The sequence below is a fragment of the Eschrichtius robustus genome, chromosome 21, assembly GCF_028021215.1.
Source record: "Eschrichtius robustus isolate mEscRob2 chromosome 21, mEscRob2.pri, whole genome shotgun sequence".
NCBI classification, from domain to species: Eukaryota; Metazoa; Chordata; class Mammalia; order Artiodactyla; family Eschrichtiidae; genus Eschrichtius; species Eschrichtius robustus.
Genome location: NC_090844.1, coordinates 24,266,797 through 24,284,424, shown reverse-complemented (window position 1 = coordinate 24,284,424; position 17,628 = coordinate 24,266,797). Strand labels below are relative to the sequence as shown.

Here is a 17,628-nt window from a genome sequence, read left to right as displayed (position 1 = left end):
AGTCTCAGTTTTGCAAGAGGGAAAAGTTCTGGTTGCACAACAATGTGAATACACTTAACACCATGGAACTTAGTACTTAGAAATGGTTAAGTTGGTAAATTTTTTTTTTAATTAATTAATTAATTTTATTTTGGGCTGCGTTGGGTCTTCATTGCTACGTGCGGGCTTTCTCTAATTGCAGTGAGCAGGGGCTACTCTTCGTTGTGGTACGCGGGCTTCTCATTATGGTGGCTTCTCTTGTTGCAGAGCACAGGCTCTAGGTGCGTGGGCTTCAGTAGCTGTGGCGCACGGGCTCAGTTGCTCCGCGGCATGTGGGATCTTCCCGGACCAGGGCTCGAACCCCTGTCCCCTGTACTGGCAGGCGGATTCTTAACCACTGCACCACCAGGGAAGCCCTAAGTTGGTAAATTTAATGGTACGTGTTTTTCACCACAATAAAAAATAATAATAATAAAAGAAGCTTATAGATCATCTCATCTACTGGAACCTCATTTTGTAGATGAAGAAATTAAGGCCAACTGAGGTTTCATGACTGCTAATTAATATCAAAACTGAGAGTCAACGAAATTCTGAGAAAGCCCAGGCCAATATTCTTTCTGCTAAAATGCAGCCTCCATGTTTCTCAGTACTTGATTAAGTGTTGCTTCATGTGTTTTGTTGATTAATCGTGACTGAGCACCACTGGGTCGTGGCACAATATTGGAGCTTTCAGAGACACCGTGGGGGGCAATAACAAGAGTGTTGGCCTAAGAATCTGGTCCCTAAGAATCTGGCCTTCCCCAACAAGTGTGTGACTTGGGCAAGTCATTTAATGCCTTTGGGACATTTATCAGATCCCTGACAACTCAAATGCAGTGACTCAAATTCCTGATTATTTGAGCAAATAGGGGGGCAGATGAGGGAAACCGATAATCCTGGTCAGTGTGGACTCCAGAGAACTTTCTCTTTGGCTTTTAGACTTGTCCTAAAATTAACCCCCAGGAGATTTTTGTCCTGAAGAATGTTTTTCATAGGTCAGTGTTATTTTGCATTGCTGGAATATGTCCAGCAAATTAGATGGCAGGAGAAAGGCAGAGGGATAGGTAGCCTGAATCTAATATATAAATAAGTAAATAAATCACATCAGTTTATCAGTAGAGTGGATAATTCCTGCATTCGGAAAATTGGCTCGTGGCAGAGAGCCACATGTATCTGGGCTTCCTGCCCTCCCCCACCCCCAATGCATTCTCCATCTTCTCCCCTTCCTGGTATAACTCCATTCTAGAGCTACTCTACGAATAAATCACGACCTCCCACCTTTACCCCACCTGTGTGTTATCCCGAAGAAATCTCTAGAGAAAGAAAGAGGAAGTCTAAGTAAAGAAAAGTTGCTAGGGACTTCCCTGGTGGCACAGTGGTTAAGAATCTGCCTGCCAATGCAGGGGACAGAGGTTTGAGCCCTGGTCCGGGAAGATCCCACATGCCACGGAGCAACTAAGCCCATGTGCCACAACTACTGAGCCTGTGCTCTAGAGCCCACGAGCCACAACTACTGAGCCTGCGTGCCACAGCTACTGAAGCCTGTGCGCCTGGAGCCCGTGCTCCGCAACAAAGAGAAGCCACCGCAGTGAGAAGCCCGTGCACCGGAACGAAGAGTAGCCCCCACTCGCCGCAACTAGAGAAAGCCCACGCACAGCAACGAAGACCCAACGCAGCCAAAAATAAATAAATAAATTTATTAAAAAAAAAAAAGAAAAGAAGGAAAAGTTGCTAGACAGTAACAACTATTATCTTAAAGGCTAGTCTCCCGAGGGCGGTAATGGAAGCTATCATAGGAACATTGAAATCCAACTGAGAATAATATGAATGGGAATTTTGAAAAAGAACCAAACCTGGCAGCAAAAACAATTTTTTAAATTAATTAATTAATTTATTTTTGGCTGCATTGGGTCTTCGTTGCTGTGCGCAGGCTTTTATCTAGTTGCGGCGAGCAGGGGCTACTCTTTTTGTTGTGGTGAGTGGGCTTCTCATTGCGGTGGCTTCTCTTGTTGTGGAGCATGGGCTCTAGGAGCGCTGGCTTCAGTAGTTGTGGCATGCGGGCTCACTAGTTGTGACTTGCAGGCTCTAGAGCGCAGGCTCAGTAGTTGTGATGCACAGGCTTAGTTGCTCCTTGGCATGTGGGCTCTTCCCGGACCAGGGCTTGAACCTGTGTCTCCTGCATTGGCAGGCAGCGTCTTAACCACTGCGCCACTAGGGGAGCCCAGCAAAAACGTTGTTATGCCGATTCTATTTCTTATTTCAATGATGTTATACTATAGAATTCACATGGCTACTAATTAACTCAAGTCTATCTGATTCTCATATTCATTGAACTTCATAAGGGCAAGCATTAGAATAGCTATTTCATCATCTTAAGTGAAATTAACAAATGATAATGACACATATCTCTAGGGATATTAAATACTAATAACAATTGCTTATTCATGTAAGTGCCGAATGCTTTTTAAGTCTGTGACACTAAGTTTTACAGGTTCATTAGATATCTTAGGTTATTTCCTTGTTACCAGTTTTACTTGTGTTCAATAGGGTCTTCTGTTTGAAAGAGGCCTAGATTCATTGCCTTCTTTAGTTAGTTTAGCTGACTATTAAATCTACTGCACTATCAATTCCGTGATCTCCCCTATGCCTAATACGTCTTTGATCCTGTGTTCCTTAAGTAGAATTAGGATAAACTTTCATCAGTAATGTGGTATAGGAAAAATATGGGGTTTTCATTCCTTTTCTAACAATCTGCCTTTTTTACCAAGTATCCTCTTCCTCTTCCATCACCCCTATCACCACCTCATCACAATCATCATCACCTTTGTCATTACCACTACCAGGTCCTCCACAAATACATTTTAGGGCATGTTGTTCTACTCTTGTGATTGGTAAGGTTTGAGTATCACTCCAAGTATATACTGAGCCCTCATAAAGCGATCTCATCAGACGTGGTTTCTGTCTTCCAGAAGGAGTTTAACCCTCTCTAGCCTTACCCCCCATTTCTTTTCTTCAGATTTCTTCCATTCAGTAGGAACTGGCCTACTTGCTGTTCCTCTTCCGTGACCTGGTCCCATCTCTGTATAGTTGTGCAGATTCCTCTACTTAAGGTGCTTTCCCTTCCCGAGTCATCAAGATCCAGTGCAGAATGCTACATTTTCCTTGAAATCTTCCCTGTTCTCTTTGACTGTAATTTTCTGTCTCTTCTAAACCTCCTTATCTGCACATTCTTCAAGTTAATTATCAGTCTGCCTTTTATGATAATATTTTGCATCTTGCACATAGTAGAGCTTAATAAATGTTTGTCAATGGAATGGATGAATAAGTGAATTTATAGTGTTGATCTCAGTTTAGCTTACAAGAGTTACTTGTCTTTCTCCTCCACTGGGAAGGGGACAGAGGTATCAATATGCATGTTTATATTCTCCTGGAACCTTTTAGAGTAAATGTCACAAAATAGACACTCACTACACATCTACTAATTTAAAATAGAGCTAGAGACTAAGTGGATGATTGCTGTGAAAACGGTGAAGTATGAGAATATTGCCATAGCAGGAATGTTAAACATGTAAATGGCTTTTAACCTTAACTGATCAAGTTCCCTGAACTTCCCACCTCAACTTGGCATCCTGAACTCAATGAAGAAAAAATAAAGTGTCCCCATACGAATGGAGGGGAGACTAATGAGCCTTGGTTCTGAGAGTAGGAAGAAGTCATACCTCTTTAGTCCCCGTTCAGTGACAAGTGTAAACTGATCTGAGAGATGTGGGAAGAGAATGGCTTTCTACACCTTGTTCTCTCCTGTTCTCTGTTCCTTCCCAGGGTCTGTAGTTGCCTGCCCTGGTAGGCTGTCAGTGGTCAGTTCTTAATGGTCCCGGTGGTGCCTTTCAATGGTGTCCACAATTATGGGGTGGGAAGAAGTGCATAATGTCGTGGAGAGAACCTGATCGGAAGACTCAGACCAAGCTCAATTTGAATCCTGGCTCTAGAGCTTTCTAAAAGTCACTCCACTTCTTAGGAATCTCAGCTGCCTTATCTGAAAAAAAAAAATAGGGATAACACCTTCTAATCCATAAGGTCATTGGAAGGATTTGAACATAGATAGGTAGATGGACAGACAGACATTCTCTAGAACAACATCCAGGGACTTCCCTCGCGGTCCAGTGGTTAGGACTCTGAGCTACCACTGCAGGGGGCACGGGTTCAATCCCTGGTGGGGGGACTAAGATGCCCCTGCGGCAGGGCCAAAAAAGGAAAAAAATATAGAAAAACATCTAGCATTCCAGAAAAAACCCCACAGTGTTTTCAACTTTGTTGGGAACCTTAATTGGGATGGATCCCATTTTTACCAAATTTAGAACCCTAAAATATGAAGTTTGAAACCTTAAACAAATACTAAGACTAGTATTAAAAAAAATCTCTAAGGCCATGTAGTTGACTTTTCTGCCTAGGATAGGAGATTTTGTTCAAGAATCTTCCCTGAAATTGTATCAGCAGGAAAGCTGGCCCTGGAATACTGAAAGGGGAAAGAGAATTTCTGGTCCCTATTCTTATGGAAAAGAGAAGAGTTTGGGAGGAGAGGAACATGGCAAAGACAGTAGAGGCGCGAAGGTTGCCTATGGATTTAACTCTAGAACAGGAGCGGGTGAAGTCAGGTGTAATGCAGACGTTGGTGGTGATGTCGGAAAATAGACTTATCAAAACTCCACTCACCCGAGAAAGACAAATATGATATAACTTATATGTGGAATCTAAAAAAATGATACAAATGAACTTAGTTACAAATCAGAAATAGACTCACAGACATAGAAAACAAACTTATGGTTACCAAAGGGGATAGCAGGGTCGCAGGGGATAAATGAGGAGTTTGGGATTAACATATACACACTACTATATATAAAATACATAAATAAGAAGGACCTACTGTATAGCACAGGGAACTATATTCAATATCTTATAATAATCTATAATGGGAAAAAATCTGACACAGAGTGTGTGTGTGTGTGTGTGTGTGTGTGTGTGTGTGTATAACTGAATCACTTTGCTGTATACCCGAAACTAACACAACATTGTAAATTAACTATACTTTAATTTTTTTATAGCAGCTGATTTTATTTATTTATTCTGGTTAAATCCTTTTTTTTTTTTTAACATCTCTGTTGGAGTATAATTGCTTTACAATGGTGTGTTAGTTTCTGCTTTATAACAAAGTGAATCAGCTATACATGTACATACATCCCCATATCTCCTCCCTCTTGTGTCTCCCTCCCACCCTCCCTATCCCACCCCTCTAGGTGGTCACAAAGCACCGAGCTGATCTCCCTGTGCTATGCGGCTGCTTCCCACTAGCTATCTATTTTACATTTGGTAGTGTATATATGTCCATGCCACTCTCTCACTTCGTCCCAGCTTACCCTTCCCCCTCCCCATGTCCTCAAGTCCATTCTCTACGTCTGCGTCTTTTTTCCTGTCCTGCCCCTAGGTTCTTCAGGACCATAATTTTTTAAAGATGATTTAAAAAGAAAAAAAACTCCACTCATAGTGCAGCCGTGAATGAAGAAGGACATAAGAGGGGGGTTGATACTGAAATTTCCCTCCCTGGTTTGTAGCATATCTTTAATCAAGTTTTATTCTTTCCCACCACCCATCCCTCTGCTGCCTGTGTATACAGGTGCTCAGAAGTTTTGATTCAATAATCAGTTCCAACTGCACTGAGGAGCTGGAGAACGCTGGCATAGAGGTGCTGAAGTACTCGCAGGTATGACCGAGCCCAGGGCGAGCTTACAGCCCTCGGTTGTCTATCTGTTGTGAACCCCACTAGTTTTATAAACACAAACTACCTCTACCCCAGTCAGTTTATTCTTTTCTAGAGTACTACCAAGTCTTTTCTTTATCCTCAGAAGCTGCATTTCACATTAATGTTTTAATGAAATCCAAGGTATAAAAGTTTAGAAATCTGGAAGTTGAATTTAGTTCAGTTAGAACTAAAACTACAATTTTTGTGCTCAAAGGCCTCATTGAACATCCTTATTTTTCAGGTTTATATTTATTTATATTTATTTATTTATTTCAGGAAATATTATTATGGAATCTATTTTTTTTTAAAGTCTTTATTGAATTTGTTACAATATCGCTTCTGTTTTATGTTTTGGCTTTTTGTCCGTGAGGTATGTGGGATCTTAGTTTCCCGACCAGGGATGAAACCCACACTCCCTGCATTGGAAGGCGAAGTCTTAACCACTGGACCGCCAGGGAAGTCCCATGGAATCTGTTTTTGAAAGCACACCTTTGGGTTTTGTAGATGGAAACAATGACAAAGTTACTTTGTATTTTTTTTTTTATTCTCAGGGAATCACCTACACGTCAGATTTTTTCCTGGAGCATTAGCCTTGTAAAAATGACTTTCTCCCCCAAAGCTTTGCCCTTTCAGCATAGGCCATATCATAAGTAAAACAATAAATGTGAAGTTGCTTTGTAAATGCTGAAGTACTGGGCTGGTGGTTAAGGTCAACATCAGAATCCCCTTGGGACTTTCACTAAACCGTGTATGCCCTTCACTCTCCTGACCTGATCTTACCCTCCTCCCCCGAGTCCTGATTAAGAATCTCCAGGGAGGAGCAAGGATGGTGCAATTTTAAAAACTCTCTTCATGATGCTGCGACGGCCATTTCCTCCCCTGATTCCAGCTGCAAATCACTGTGCTTAGATTTGTGGTTTCAAAATTTTATCACACTTTTGAAGAAGTACGCTTTAAAATACTTTGTTTCTAAGCTGAAGCATCAGGATCTTGATGTGAGTTGACATTTCTGGCTGCTGGCTGATTTGGGGCCACCTAGGATATCATCTGGCTTCCAGAGAGTTCCAGGGTTGGTGGCCTTTGGGCAAAAGTAAATGTGTCAACATGTAAGACTCATATGTAGGATTCAGTGGAGAGTTTTTAAATGTTAAGAATTCTAGCTTCCTCTTTATTTGCTTTCCTTCCCATCCCCACACCCCCAGTTAACGAACTGTATCTCCCAATAGGTCAGGGAAGTTAAAAAGACTTCTTCAGGCCTGGAACTCTGCATGGTTACTTCCATTCCCGGTAGGAAGCCCACCTTGACCACCATTCCAGATGTTGACTGTCTACTCTGGGCCATTGGACGGGACCCAAACTCCAGGGACCTGAATTTAAACAAACTGGTAAGCTGACCTAGTCTGCCTACGATGTTCTATTTTTTTTCCCCCAGTTTTATTGAGAAATAATTGACATACATCACTGCATAAGTTTAGGGCACACAGCACCATGGTTTGATTTACATACGTTGTGAAATGATCACCACAAGAGGGTCAGCTAACATCCATCTTCTCATATAGATACAATAAAAGTAGAAAAGAAAAAAGGAAAAAATTTTCTCTGTGTGTTGAGAACTCTTAGGATTTACTCTCTTAACAGCAGTGTTATCTGTAGTCACCATGTTGGACGTTATATCCCTGGTATTGTACTTATTTATGTTGTATCTGGAAGTTTGTACCTTTTGACCACTTTCCTCGCCTAAAACCTTCTTGAATCGGTCAGTAGTCCTCTGATTTCCCCTGATCCAACCCCAGACCCCCCAAAACTTGAGTGGGTTTTATTGGATTCATTTCTTTTTATTCCATGTGTCCAGTTTGTCATTAAATCCCATTGCTTCTGCCTTTGGAATGGAAAAAAAGGGGTTTTTTCTTCTTTCTAGTGTCATCACCCTAGATGAGGTCATCGTCTTGCCATTTCCTGACTAGCCTTCTCCCTACAAATTTCTTTTTTACTATGATACCTGTCTCTTTAAAGCCCTATAATTATTTCTAATGGTCTGCAGCTCTCATCCTAATGGATGGGTGTGTGACTCGTCATGGACATTGTGGCACTCGGGGATGGGTACAGATGTGAAGCTCATCTACCAGTGCTATAGTTAGCATTCTTATTTGTTCTTTTAAATTTTGAAGGACAGTCTAGTATAGTAGCCTGGGCCGTGGGTCCCATTGTTTGACCCAGTTTTCAACCTTAGTTCTGTTACTTACCGGTTTCATGGCCTTAGGCAAGTAGCTTAGTTACTCTTAAGTTTCGACTGCTTCATATAAATATGGGAATAAAAATAGTACTTGTTGCATTGGGTTATAGAGAAGAGTAAATGAGAGTGCATACAAAGTAACTTGCTTAGATGCTGGCTTACAGCATGAACTCAATAAATATTAACCAGCTGCTGTTGATGGTGAGGGTGATGATTTTTCTGACATGCTATACTACTCTACTAGTAATAATAGAATATTTTATATATTTGAGGTTTATATATTTGATGGAGCCTCTTGAGTAGTGTCTCACAGTTTGATTTATGTTCTGATATTAGTATCTGTTTTAAGTTGCATCCCTTTTTCATTTCAATAAAAGGTATTTTTCATAATTAAAAAAAAATATCCAGGGACATGTTTTACTTGATTTTAATCTTACTATTCAGTGGAATTTAGTAAAATTAGTTATCTATTTCTATATTAACAAAACTATTCATCCAGCTTTTCACCTTTCAAGAGATATTGTGCCTTTATGCAGATATAGGCAATGGTAAGTCCAGTTCTGAACTATATTTGCTGAATTTTTTTTAAATGAGGCAAAAATTTTCCATCTCATTCAGTGTTAAGATATATATTTATACTGCAAATTGAATGATTACTATTTTAAGTCTTGGCAACATGTTACTGGCCTACTTTAATCTTTTTAAAAAATTTTTATTGGAGTATAGTTGATTTACAATGTTGTATTAGTTTCTGCTATACAGCAAAATGAATGAGTTATACATATACATATATCCACACTTTTTTAGATTCTTTTCCCTTATAGGTCATTACAGAGTATTGAGAAGAGTTCCCTGTGCTATACTAGCCTACTAAAATCTTGCCAACAACTGTTTGAGGGTTAAGGATGAGGAACCCAGGAGCACAGAGATAAATTGTCCACCAGGCTTGTAAACTCCACAAGGAGTGGAGATGTCTGTATTATTTACCACTGTATTTACAGTGACTAGCTTAATGCCTCATTTAGAAGTTCAAGTGATTATTGATAAATGGGTGGTCTCATAACTAGTAAGTGGCAGAGCTGGGACTTGAACCCAGATCTCCCAGCTCCAAAGGTTGTACTCTTAACCACTACACTACCTGCTCCCTATGCCTGCAGGCCTTCTACTTCTCACATGGGAGTATATACACCAGGGATCTGCAAATCCACAAGATAAGCATGACACATATTCTTGGAGCAAAAATTCGACTCAATGTATAGGGAGAAATTTTGGTTAAGGGAAACATTGATACCTTTTAGAGTAGAATACAAATTTTGCTTGGATTTTTAAAGATAAAACTATAAACTTCAAAGAAGTCTACTTTTGATGACTGCTTCAGGCTGTGCCTGTCTAAAGTATGAGTTAGCATGCTTCAGGAGGAGCGCTTCCAAGGAATTCAAAATCACTGTCTTAGGTGGACTCCACGGGGATGCCAAGTACCATGTCTGATAGTTGAGTGATTCCTTTTCAGGCTTGCCTGGCCAGCTGAATCGTACAATGCAAAGTCAAATCCTGTTAAAACTCCTCAAAACTGAGTTAAATATTTACCTTTTAAATTAAGCAAAAGATATGAAACTTGCCAGCTTGCTAAGATGTTTTTCATCTTCTGGTTGAGTCTTGTGGTTTCTTAGAGATTCAGGCTGAAGAGGTGCCTGAAGTGAGGCGGATCCAGAGATGTGAGCTGCTATTTTTTTGTAGATGGGCCAAATACTTACATGATGTCCCAAATACTTACATGATGTCCCTTTACAATTTTAGGGGATTCAAACTGATGACAAAGGTCATATCCTAGTAGATGAATTCCAGAATACTAATGTAAAAGGTGTCTACGCAGTTGGGGATGTGTGTGGAAAAGCTCTTCTTACTCCAGGTGATGTTTCTTCTTTTTGGGGGCTAAGGGAGGCTCTGTGTGTTACATAAAACTGTTCAGCTCTTCATAGTCAAATCAGCTCAAGCAGAGTTAAAAGGCTGAGTGTCTTTATGTCATCAAAATGATAAAATGTGTTGAGATAGATGTTGGTTGGGTACCTGACATGTTATGAATAATATTCATTTTTTCCTTTAAAAATGCTTTGAATAGTATTTATTTTTCTTTAAAAGATTTTTAAAATGCATGGTGAAGACTGAAATTTTTATACAGATGATACAGTCATCCTCTGAAGAATGCTGTAAATTAGAATCCGACTTGTGTTGGTGACAGTGGAAGGAAGTGGTATTCTTATATGACTGTTGAGTCTTGATACAACCAAGGTTGATCCCCATCCTCAGAATCCCATACTTCAGCCTACTTCATGAGTTAACTGGCGTCATTTCAAGCTCTTTGTCCCGCTTCTGTTGGTGGTATCCATCCATCTGCTTTCACCTGTACCCTTCCGGGGCCTCACCATCCTTTCCAAAATGGCCCGGGTCTTACTCAGAATGGAAACACACACCCAAAGCCTTTTAGCTCTTTTAGGAAGCTCTCTCCACAAAAGCAAACTAACAAGCAAAGTTTCAAAACCTTCATAACATAATCTAACAGCTGAAAATTTTGTCGAAGTAAAAAAAATTTCTTATGTATCCTACTGATACCTTATTTTGGAAAAACAATTATCAATTTGAAGTCAATAAAATTAATAACTGATGCTTTTACTGAACTCAGGCATTTTTTTTTTAAATTTATTTATTTATTTTTGGCTGTGTTGGGTCTTCGTTTCTGTGTGAGGGCTTTCTCTAGTTGCGGCAAGAGGGGGCCACTCTTCATCGCGGTGCGCGGGCCTCTCACTATCGCGGCCTCTCTTGTTGCGGAGCACAGGCTCCAGACGCGCAGGCTCAGTAGTTGTGGCTCACGGGCCTAGTTGCTCCGCGGCATGTGGGATCTTCCCAGACCAGGGCTCGAACCCGTGTCCCCCGCATTGGCAGGCAGACTCTCAACCACTGCGCCACCAGGGAAGCCCGAGGCATTTTTTTTTTTTTTTGACCGTTAGGAATAAAAACAGGCTAAGGAGGATAAACTTCAAAAAAAAATTAATAAGAAATAAAAATAATTTTAAAAAGAAACAAAATATTCCTGTGAAATGACTATGGTTATGAAGTAGAACTGAAGATGCTCGAAATTAATGTAGTTTGCTCCATAAATATATCAAAAAGCTAACATCCTCATTAAGAGGTAACTTGCCAGATGGTTGGGAACTTGTAAATGTGTCTTTATTTTTTTTTTTTTTGGTCATAATGGAATGTACAGAATTCACATAAGCCGATAGTTTTGAATTGTTAACTAAGGTATTGATAGGTCTTTTATTATATTGAACTAGATATTGTAATGAGCATTGACAGAAGACTTTGTCAGAACTTGTATGTTAAGCCAGATGGATAAACGGTTAGTAGAACAATCCTGCTGTGTTAAAATGAACAATAAGCTAAGCACTGCTTTAAAAATATCTTTGTAGTTGCGATTGCTGCTGGCCGAAAACTTGCCCATAGACTTTTTGAATGCAAAGAAGATTCCAAGTTAGACTATGACAACATCCCTACGGTGGTCTTCAGCCACCCCCCTATTGGGACAGTGGGACTCACAGAAGGTAGGTGTTTAAAAATAAAGGTCATTTATGGTTTCTTCCCCTCCTCTGCTAACGTTAAACTAGGTGTCTGCCAGCTGACTAAATCTATCTTAGCCCCCGGGTTATATTTCTTTTTAGTTACTAACTTCTCATCACAGGTCCAGTTTCCTCCCCAGCTACTAGTACTTTGAGAGTATAATTCCTTTCCCCACTCCACCCTATCTGTTTGATTTTTTAAGCTTTTTTACTTGAACTAATTTCAAATTTAAAGAAGAGTTGCAAAAATACTACAGAAGACTCCTGTCTACTGGTAACACTTTTGCTGTATCATTTTCTCTCTATACACATGCACACACACTTCAGTATCTGTTTCCTAAGAACAAGGCTGTTCCCTTACAGAAGCATAGCTTCAAATGAGAATATTTAAGTGGATACAATATTATCTAAATTTTAGACCTTATTCAGAGTTTGCCTGTTATCTCAAATAATTTCATTTTTAACATTTTTCCCTTCAAGTCCGGGGTTCATTCCAGGATAATGTAGTATATTTCGTTTTGATACCTCTTTGGTCTCCTTTAGTCAAGAGAAAGAATTCCTCAGCCTGTCTTTTGTCTTTCATGACATTGACATTTATGTTGTAGATTTCCCTCATTGCGGTTTGGTGTTTTTTAATATATTTATTTTATTAATTTATTTTTGGCTGCGCTGCATCTTTGTTGCTGCGCACAGGCTTTCTCTAGTTGCAGCGAGCTGGGGCTGCTCTTCATTGCGGTGCACAGGCTTCTCATTACGGAGCATGGTCTCTAAGTGCACAAGCTCAGTAGTTGTGGCTTGTGGGCTCTAGAGCACAGGCTCAGTAGTTGTGGCGCACAGGCTCAGTAGTTGTGGCGCACGGGCTTAGTTGCTCTGCGGCATGTGGGATCTTCCTGGACCAGGGCTCGAACCCGTGTCCCCTGCATTGGCAGGCGGATTATTAACCACTGCGCCACCAGGGAAGCCCCAGCTCATTGTGGTTTTGTTTAATATTTCCTTGTAATTTGATTCAGGTTATGTATTTCCGGCCACCTCTCTGATAGCTCAGTGGAATTGTTTAAGTTTCTGATAGATGCTTTCTTCCCCGCCCTGTGCATTATAGATGAGGCCATTTATAAATATGGAAAAGAAAACGTGAAGATTTATTCCACCACCTTTACCCCAATGTATCATGCAGTTACCAAAAGGAAAACAAAATGTGTGATGAAAATGGTTTGTGCCAACAAAGAGGAACAGGTATGGGAAAAACCCAGTAAGCTCAAAACTGTCTTCAAGGTTGGCAGGGATGGGGTATTTTGGTGAGGTGGGAAGGGAAGACCAGGTAAAGCTTTCTCTGAGTCAACTGGCACAGTCCCACCTTTATCTGTCTCTCTCTCTCTATATTGCGGTTCTTCATAATATTTCACATAGAAAGAAGGTTCCACTGCTATAAAAACATAAGTTGGTGGGGGGGAATTCCCTGACGGTCCAATGGTTAGGACTTGGCACTTTCACTGCTGTGGCCCAGGTTCAATCCCTGGTCAAGGAACTAAGATCCTGCAAGCCACACGGCATGGCCAAAAAAAGCACATAAAATATAAAGGGGAGAGGTTGAGATTGTCATTGACCAGTAGGCCAGAATAGATAGGCAACTCAGAAATATTGGTAAGTGCAAGAATTTAATGTAAAAAATTTAGACTTAACATAACCAATCAGTGAGGAAGAAGTTTATTTAGTAAAATGTTCTGAGATAATCAGTTATCTATTTTTGGTTTAACTTTTTGAGGAACTGCCAAACTGTTTTCCAAAGTGGCTGTGTCACTTTATGTTCCCTTCAGCAACGTGCGAGGGTTCCAGTTCTTCCTCACCTTCGTCAGCACTTGTTACTGTCTTTTTTTTATTGTAGCCATCCTACCGGATGCGAAGTGGTATCTCATTGTGATTTGAGTTTGAATTTGAACAGTTTTTTTTTAAAATAATTTTTGAAATAGGTGTTGTTTTGATATTACATCAGCCTATTGGGCTTTTCTATAAATTGAATTAAATATTAAAGTGGAACTTAGCAATATGCCTTGGGAACATGGCTTTGTGGGGAACAGTAATTTAACTGAAGATTCAGGTATGGTTTCCAACTTTTCTTATTAAAAAGAACATAGTCTGTATCTGAATCAGTGGCCCTTACACCAAAAGCCACAAGATGGTCCCTGGCTTCTGGCTTATAAAAATCAACATCACTGACAGTTGACAGAAGCAGAGAATCAGTGCAAAGAGAAGAAAGTAAGTGGTTTGGCAGGAAGATAAAGGTTGCTGTTTCTTGCCCTGAATGTTCCTCAGTAGCCTGAGATCCCCAGTTATTGAATCAGCAAGGTCCTTACTTATCTCTTCATATCAGTTATTTCTTTATGCCATTTATCATTCATTCATTTGGTAAACATTACCTGACAGTCAACTAAAGAGTAAGAAGTGGGATACTGTATGGAGAGAAATAACATAAGGCTCCTGCTATCATCAGAAGCTCTTTGTAAATTCAGTTTAGATCACAATATCTAAAAATTTGGCTGAATGTATATGCAGTACATGATTTGGGATTTCCTTGTCTTATTTTGAGATATACTTTTTCTTTCAATTGTAAAGAAACATATAACATTAAGTTTGCATCAACCATTTTTACGTGTACTGTTCATTAATATTAAGTATATCCTTGATTTGTTTTTAAGCAACATATTTTTGTGGCTAAGTTTTATATTCTCTAACTTTGCTTTTCAACAGTCTACTTACCCTAGAAGTGTTTGCTGGAGGTGAACATTAACTAGTCATTTTTAAATGTATTTAGAAACCTGACTGAAAAATATGATTTGAAACAAATGCCTCTTGTTGGTCATTCGTCCAGTCGGCCAGCACGTGTGGGCTGAGTGCCTCTAAGGGCTATCTTTGTGCTCGGCCAGACGGGTAGAGTGGGGAGCAAAAGTGGGCAGGGGGACTTGCCCAGTGGTCCAGTGGTTGAGGCTCTGTGCTTCCATTGCAGGGGCCCCAGATTCAATTCTTGGTCAGGAAACTAAGATCCCACATGCCATGTGGCCAAAAAAAAAAAAAAAGTGGACAGGGTCCCCTCCATCTAGAGATTAACATCTACTGGGAAAGATGGACTGTAATTGTCCAGTCCCCAGATGAATACAACTTTGCAGTTGTGATAGAACCATGATGGAGAAATATTGGGACTGAGAGCTCACATGATAGACAATTTAACTTGGTCAGGAAGGCAGGTGTAGCTATCTGAAGAATGAATGGGCTTTAACACTTAAAAGAGGGGAGGAAAGAGTGTCCAGACAGAGGGAACAGCCTGTGCAAAGGGGAGAGCATGCCGAATACTCAGGACAGGAGGAAAGCTGGTGAGGCCAGAGTGGGGAGAGCTGAGTGAGGTAGGCATGGGAGGGACGTCAGGGCTACACAGGGCTGTAGCCCATGTAGGCTGTGTTATGCTATATTGGGATTAGAGATGTAAGTTTTTTAGGGGTTTTTTAATATCAGGTATCTCTCATGACTAATAAAAAATTTATTAGTGTACCTGATAAAAAAATTTGTGTGTGAGTGTGTGTGTGTGTGTGTGTGTGTGTGTGTACCTAGAAGGAGATTTATTACAAGGAACTGGCTCATACAATTACAGAGATAAAAATTTTTACTTGAAGGATTTTTGTCTTTTCTGTCTCAGGTGGTTGGGATCCACATGCAGGGAATCGGATGTGATGAAATGCTGCAGGGTTTTGCGGTCGCAGTAAAAATGGGAGCAACAAAATCCGACTTTGATAACACTGTTGCCATTCATCCTACCTCTTCAGAAGAGCTGGTCACACTTCGTTGAGAACCCAGAGACTCGTATGGCTGGCAGCTGGACCAGTAGACCTTCAGAAAGGAACCAAATCATCATGTTTACTTACCATTCCCATTGTATGTATTTCTTTATTGTAATGAGGATCTTCCAGTAGTGGAAATTTTCAGTAAACTTATTTATGTAATTAGAAATCTGTTTTGTTATCCAGGATTGATTTTCATTTGATTACATCTCTCAATAATTACTATTTGTTTTATTAATAGCTCTGTGCTAGCTGGTCTTTTGTTTTGTTTTTGTTTTAGCCTCATCCTAAGTATAAAACCATATGAAGTACAGTGAAATTAATGTACTTGAATGAATATCACTTGCTAATTTTTATAGAGGAAGATGACAGCTGCTCTTCACATTTAAATAATGCAAGTACAGAGTCTTTTTTTTTTTTTTTTTGAAGCCAGTACTGCGCTCTGCATATTACAAAGCTGCTTCAAGGATGTGAGTTTTCTCTAAAAGCATGTAACTTGAGAGGCCTGCCTCCTGTATTTTATTCTTTCTTTTGTTCTAAATGATTAAAAATGGTTTGTGTTACTTTTATGAGATGAAGTTCATCAAATTTGGGAAAGATTTGAGGAGGCTGGTTGCACAAGTGAGAGGGACATTTTAGAAGTGATCCGTGTTTTCAGATGTACTTCAGAAGTCCTTTCCTCTGCTAAGAGTTCATAGTTCAGTGAATGATTTCAGTTTTTGTATGTGTTCTTGTCATTTTATTTTTTGAAACTATTTCCAAAAATCTGAAAATAAAATCACAGTCTTTTCTTCTTATAAAATTTGTTATGAATTTATGGGTAACAGTTCATTTTCTAAGAATATTTCACATTGAAGGGTCAGATGCCAACAGTGAGCTAGCTACCTTAAGTCAGCTTAAGACCTTATGGGGGAGAAAAGAGATTTCGCTTTTACAAATAAAGACCAGAGGTATAAAAGAAACATTTAGCAAATTTAATGGTTGAGTTGGAAGCACAGTCTAGAAATCATAGAGATTTTTAGCATTTTATTTCCATTAGCCTTTACCAGCTACGTAAGCTTGTTAAATTTTTCCGTGGCTTTCAGTAGTGACTTAATGCTACTGACCTCTGTCATTAAGCTTTTACTGAATGTCTTTCTGGTTGGCCATGGCTAGGCTGCTGCACTGACAAATTAAGTAAGTCCAATCTCAAAGAAAGAAAAATACCACTGGTAACCAGGTAATGTAAGTGTTGCAGCAAGCAAACAGGATCTAAAAACCTGGACGTAGACTGACATGACACTGCCCCCTCTCCTCCACCAGCCTAAAAGGTAGTGGACCATGGTCCTGAGCTCCACTGACCTGGTGGGTTTCTCACTCTGCATAGGGCCCAAGCTTTGGGTGTGATTCCAGAAGGAAAAAGGAGAGGCCCCAGCGGTCACATGTACCCTCACACCATGTGTGTGTGTGTGTGTTGTTTTTTTTTAAAGTAATTTTATTTAATTTATTTACTTATTTTTGGCTGCATTGGGTCTTCGTTGCTGCGCACGGGCTTTCTCTAGTTGCGGCGAGCGGGGGCTGCTCTTCGTTGCGGTGCGCAGGCTTCTCACTGCAGTGGCTTCTCTTGTTGTGGAGCACAGGCTCCAGGCACGTGGGCTTCAGTAGTTGTGGCATGCGGGCTCAGTAGTTGTGGCTTGCAGGCTCTAGAGCGCAGGCTCAGTAGTTGTGGTGCACGGGCTCAGTTGCTCCACGGCATGTGGGATCTTCGTGGACCAGGGCTCGAACCTGCGTCCCCTGCATTGGCAGGCGGACTCTTAACCACTGCGCCACCAGGGAAGTCCACACCATGTGTTTTTTATCTCAGGAACCCTCTGCACTGCATTTTTTCTGGTTCTGGAGTAAACCAACCTGGAAGTAACCTTTTCCAAGGGTCGGTCTTCGTTCTCATCAGTTCTCAGCTCAGTCCAGCCCGCGAGCTGATCTGACCCTTTGCCGCCTCCATTCCACAAGGCACTGGGGAAGGTACGGGTACACAAGGCAGCACATTGTAGGTGCTCAGTAGATGTTTATCGAAGGAAAGACATGGTACTTGCTTTCTTTGAATAACCATATAATCTAGAAGAGGAGAAAAAATTCTACGCAACTAACTGCAGTTCAAAG

The 17,628-nt window shown here is 40.5% G+C and overlaps 1 protein-coding gene across 1 annotated transcript in view; it reads left to right on the top strand.

Moving 5' to 3' along the window:
- Window positions 1-16,052, top strand: part of GSR (glutathione-disulfide reductase) — a 55,004-nt gene extending 38,952 nt beyond the window's left edge. Inside the window, exons 8-13 of the mRNA XM_068532151.1 lie at window positions 5,690-5,776; window positions 7,042-7,200; window positions 9,846-9,957; window positions 11,516-11,647; window positions 12,762-12,895; window positions 15,348-16,052. Coding sequence (XP_068388252.1) covers window positions 5,690-5,776; window positions 7,042-7,200; window positions 9,846-9,957; window positions 11,516-11,647; window positions 12,762-12,895; window positions 15,348-15,497 — 774 coding nt within the window. The 3' untranslated portion in view covers window positions 15,498-16,052. The remainder of the gene's footprint in view (window positions 1-5,689; window positions 5,777-7,041; window positions 7,201-9,845; window positions 9,958-11,515; window positions 11,648-12,761; window positions 12,896-15,347) is intronic.
- The last annotated feature ends 1,576 nt before the right edge of the window (window positions 16,053-17,628 follow it).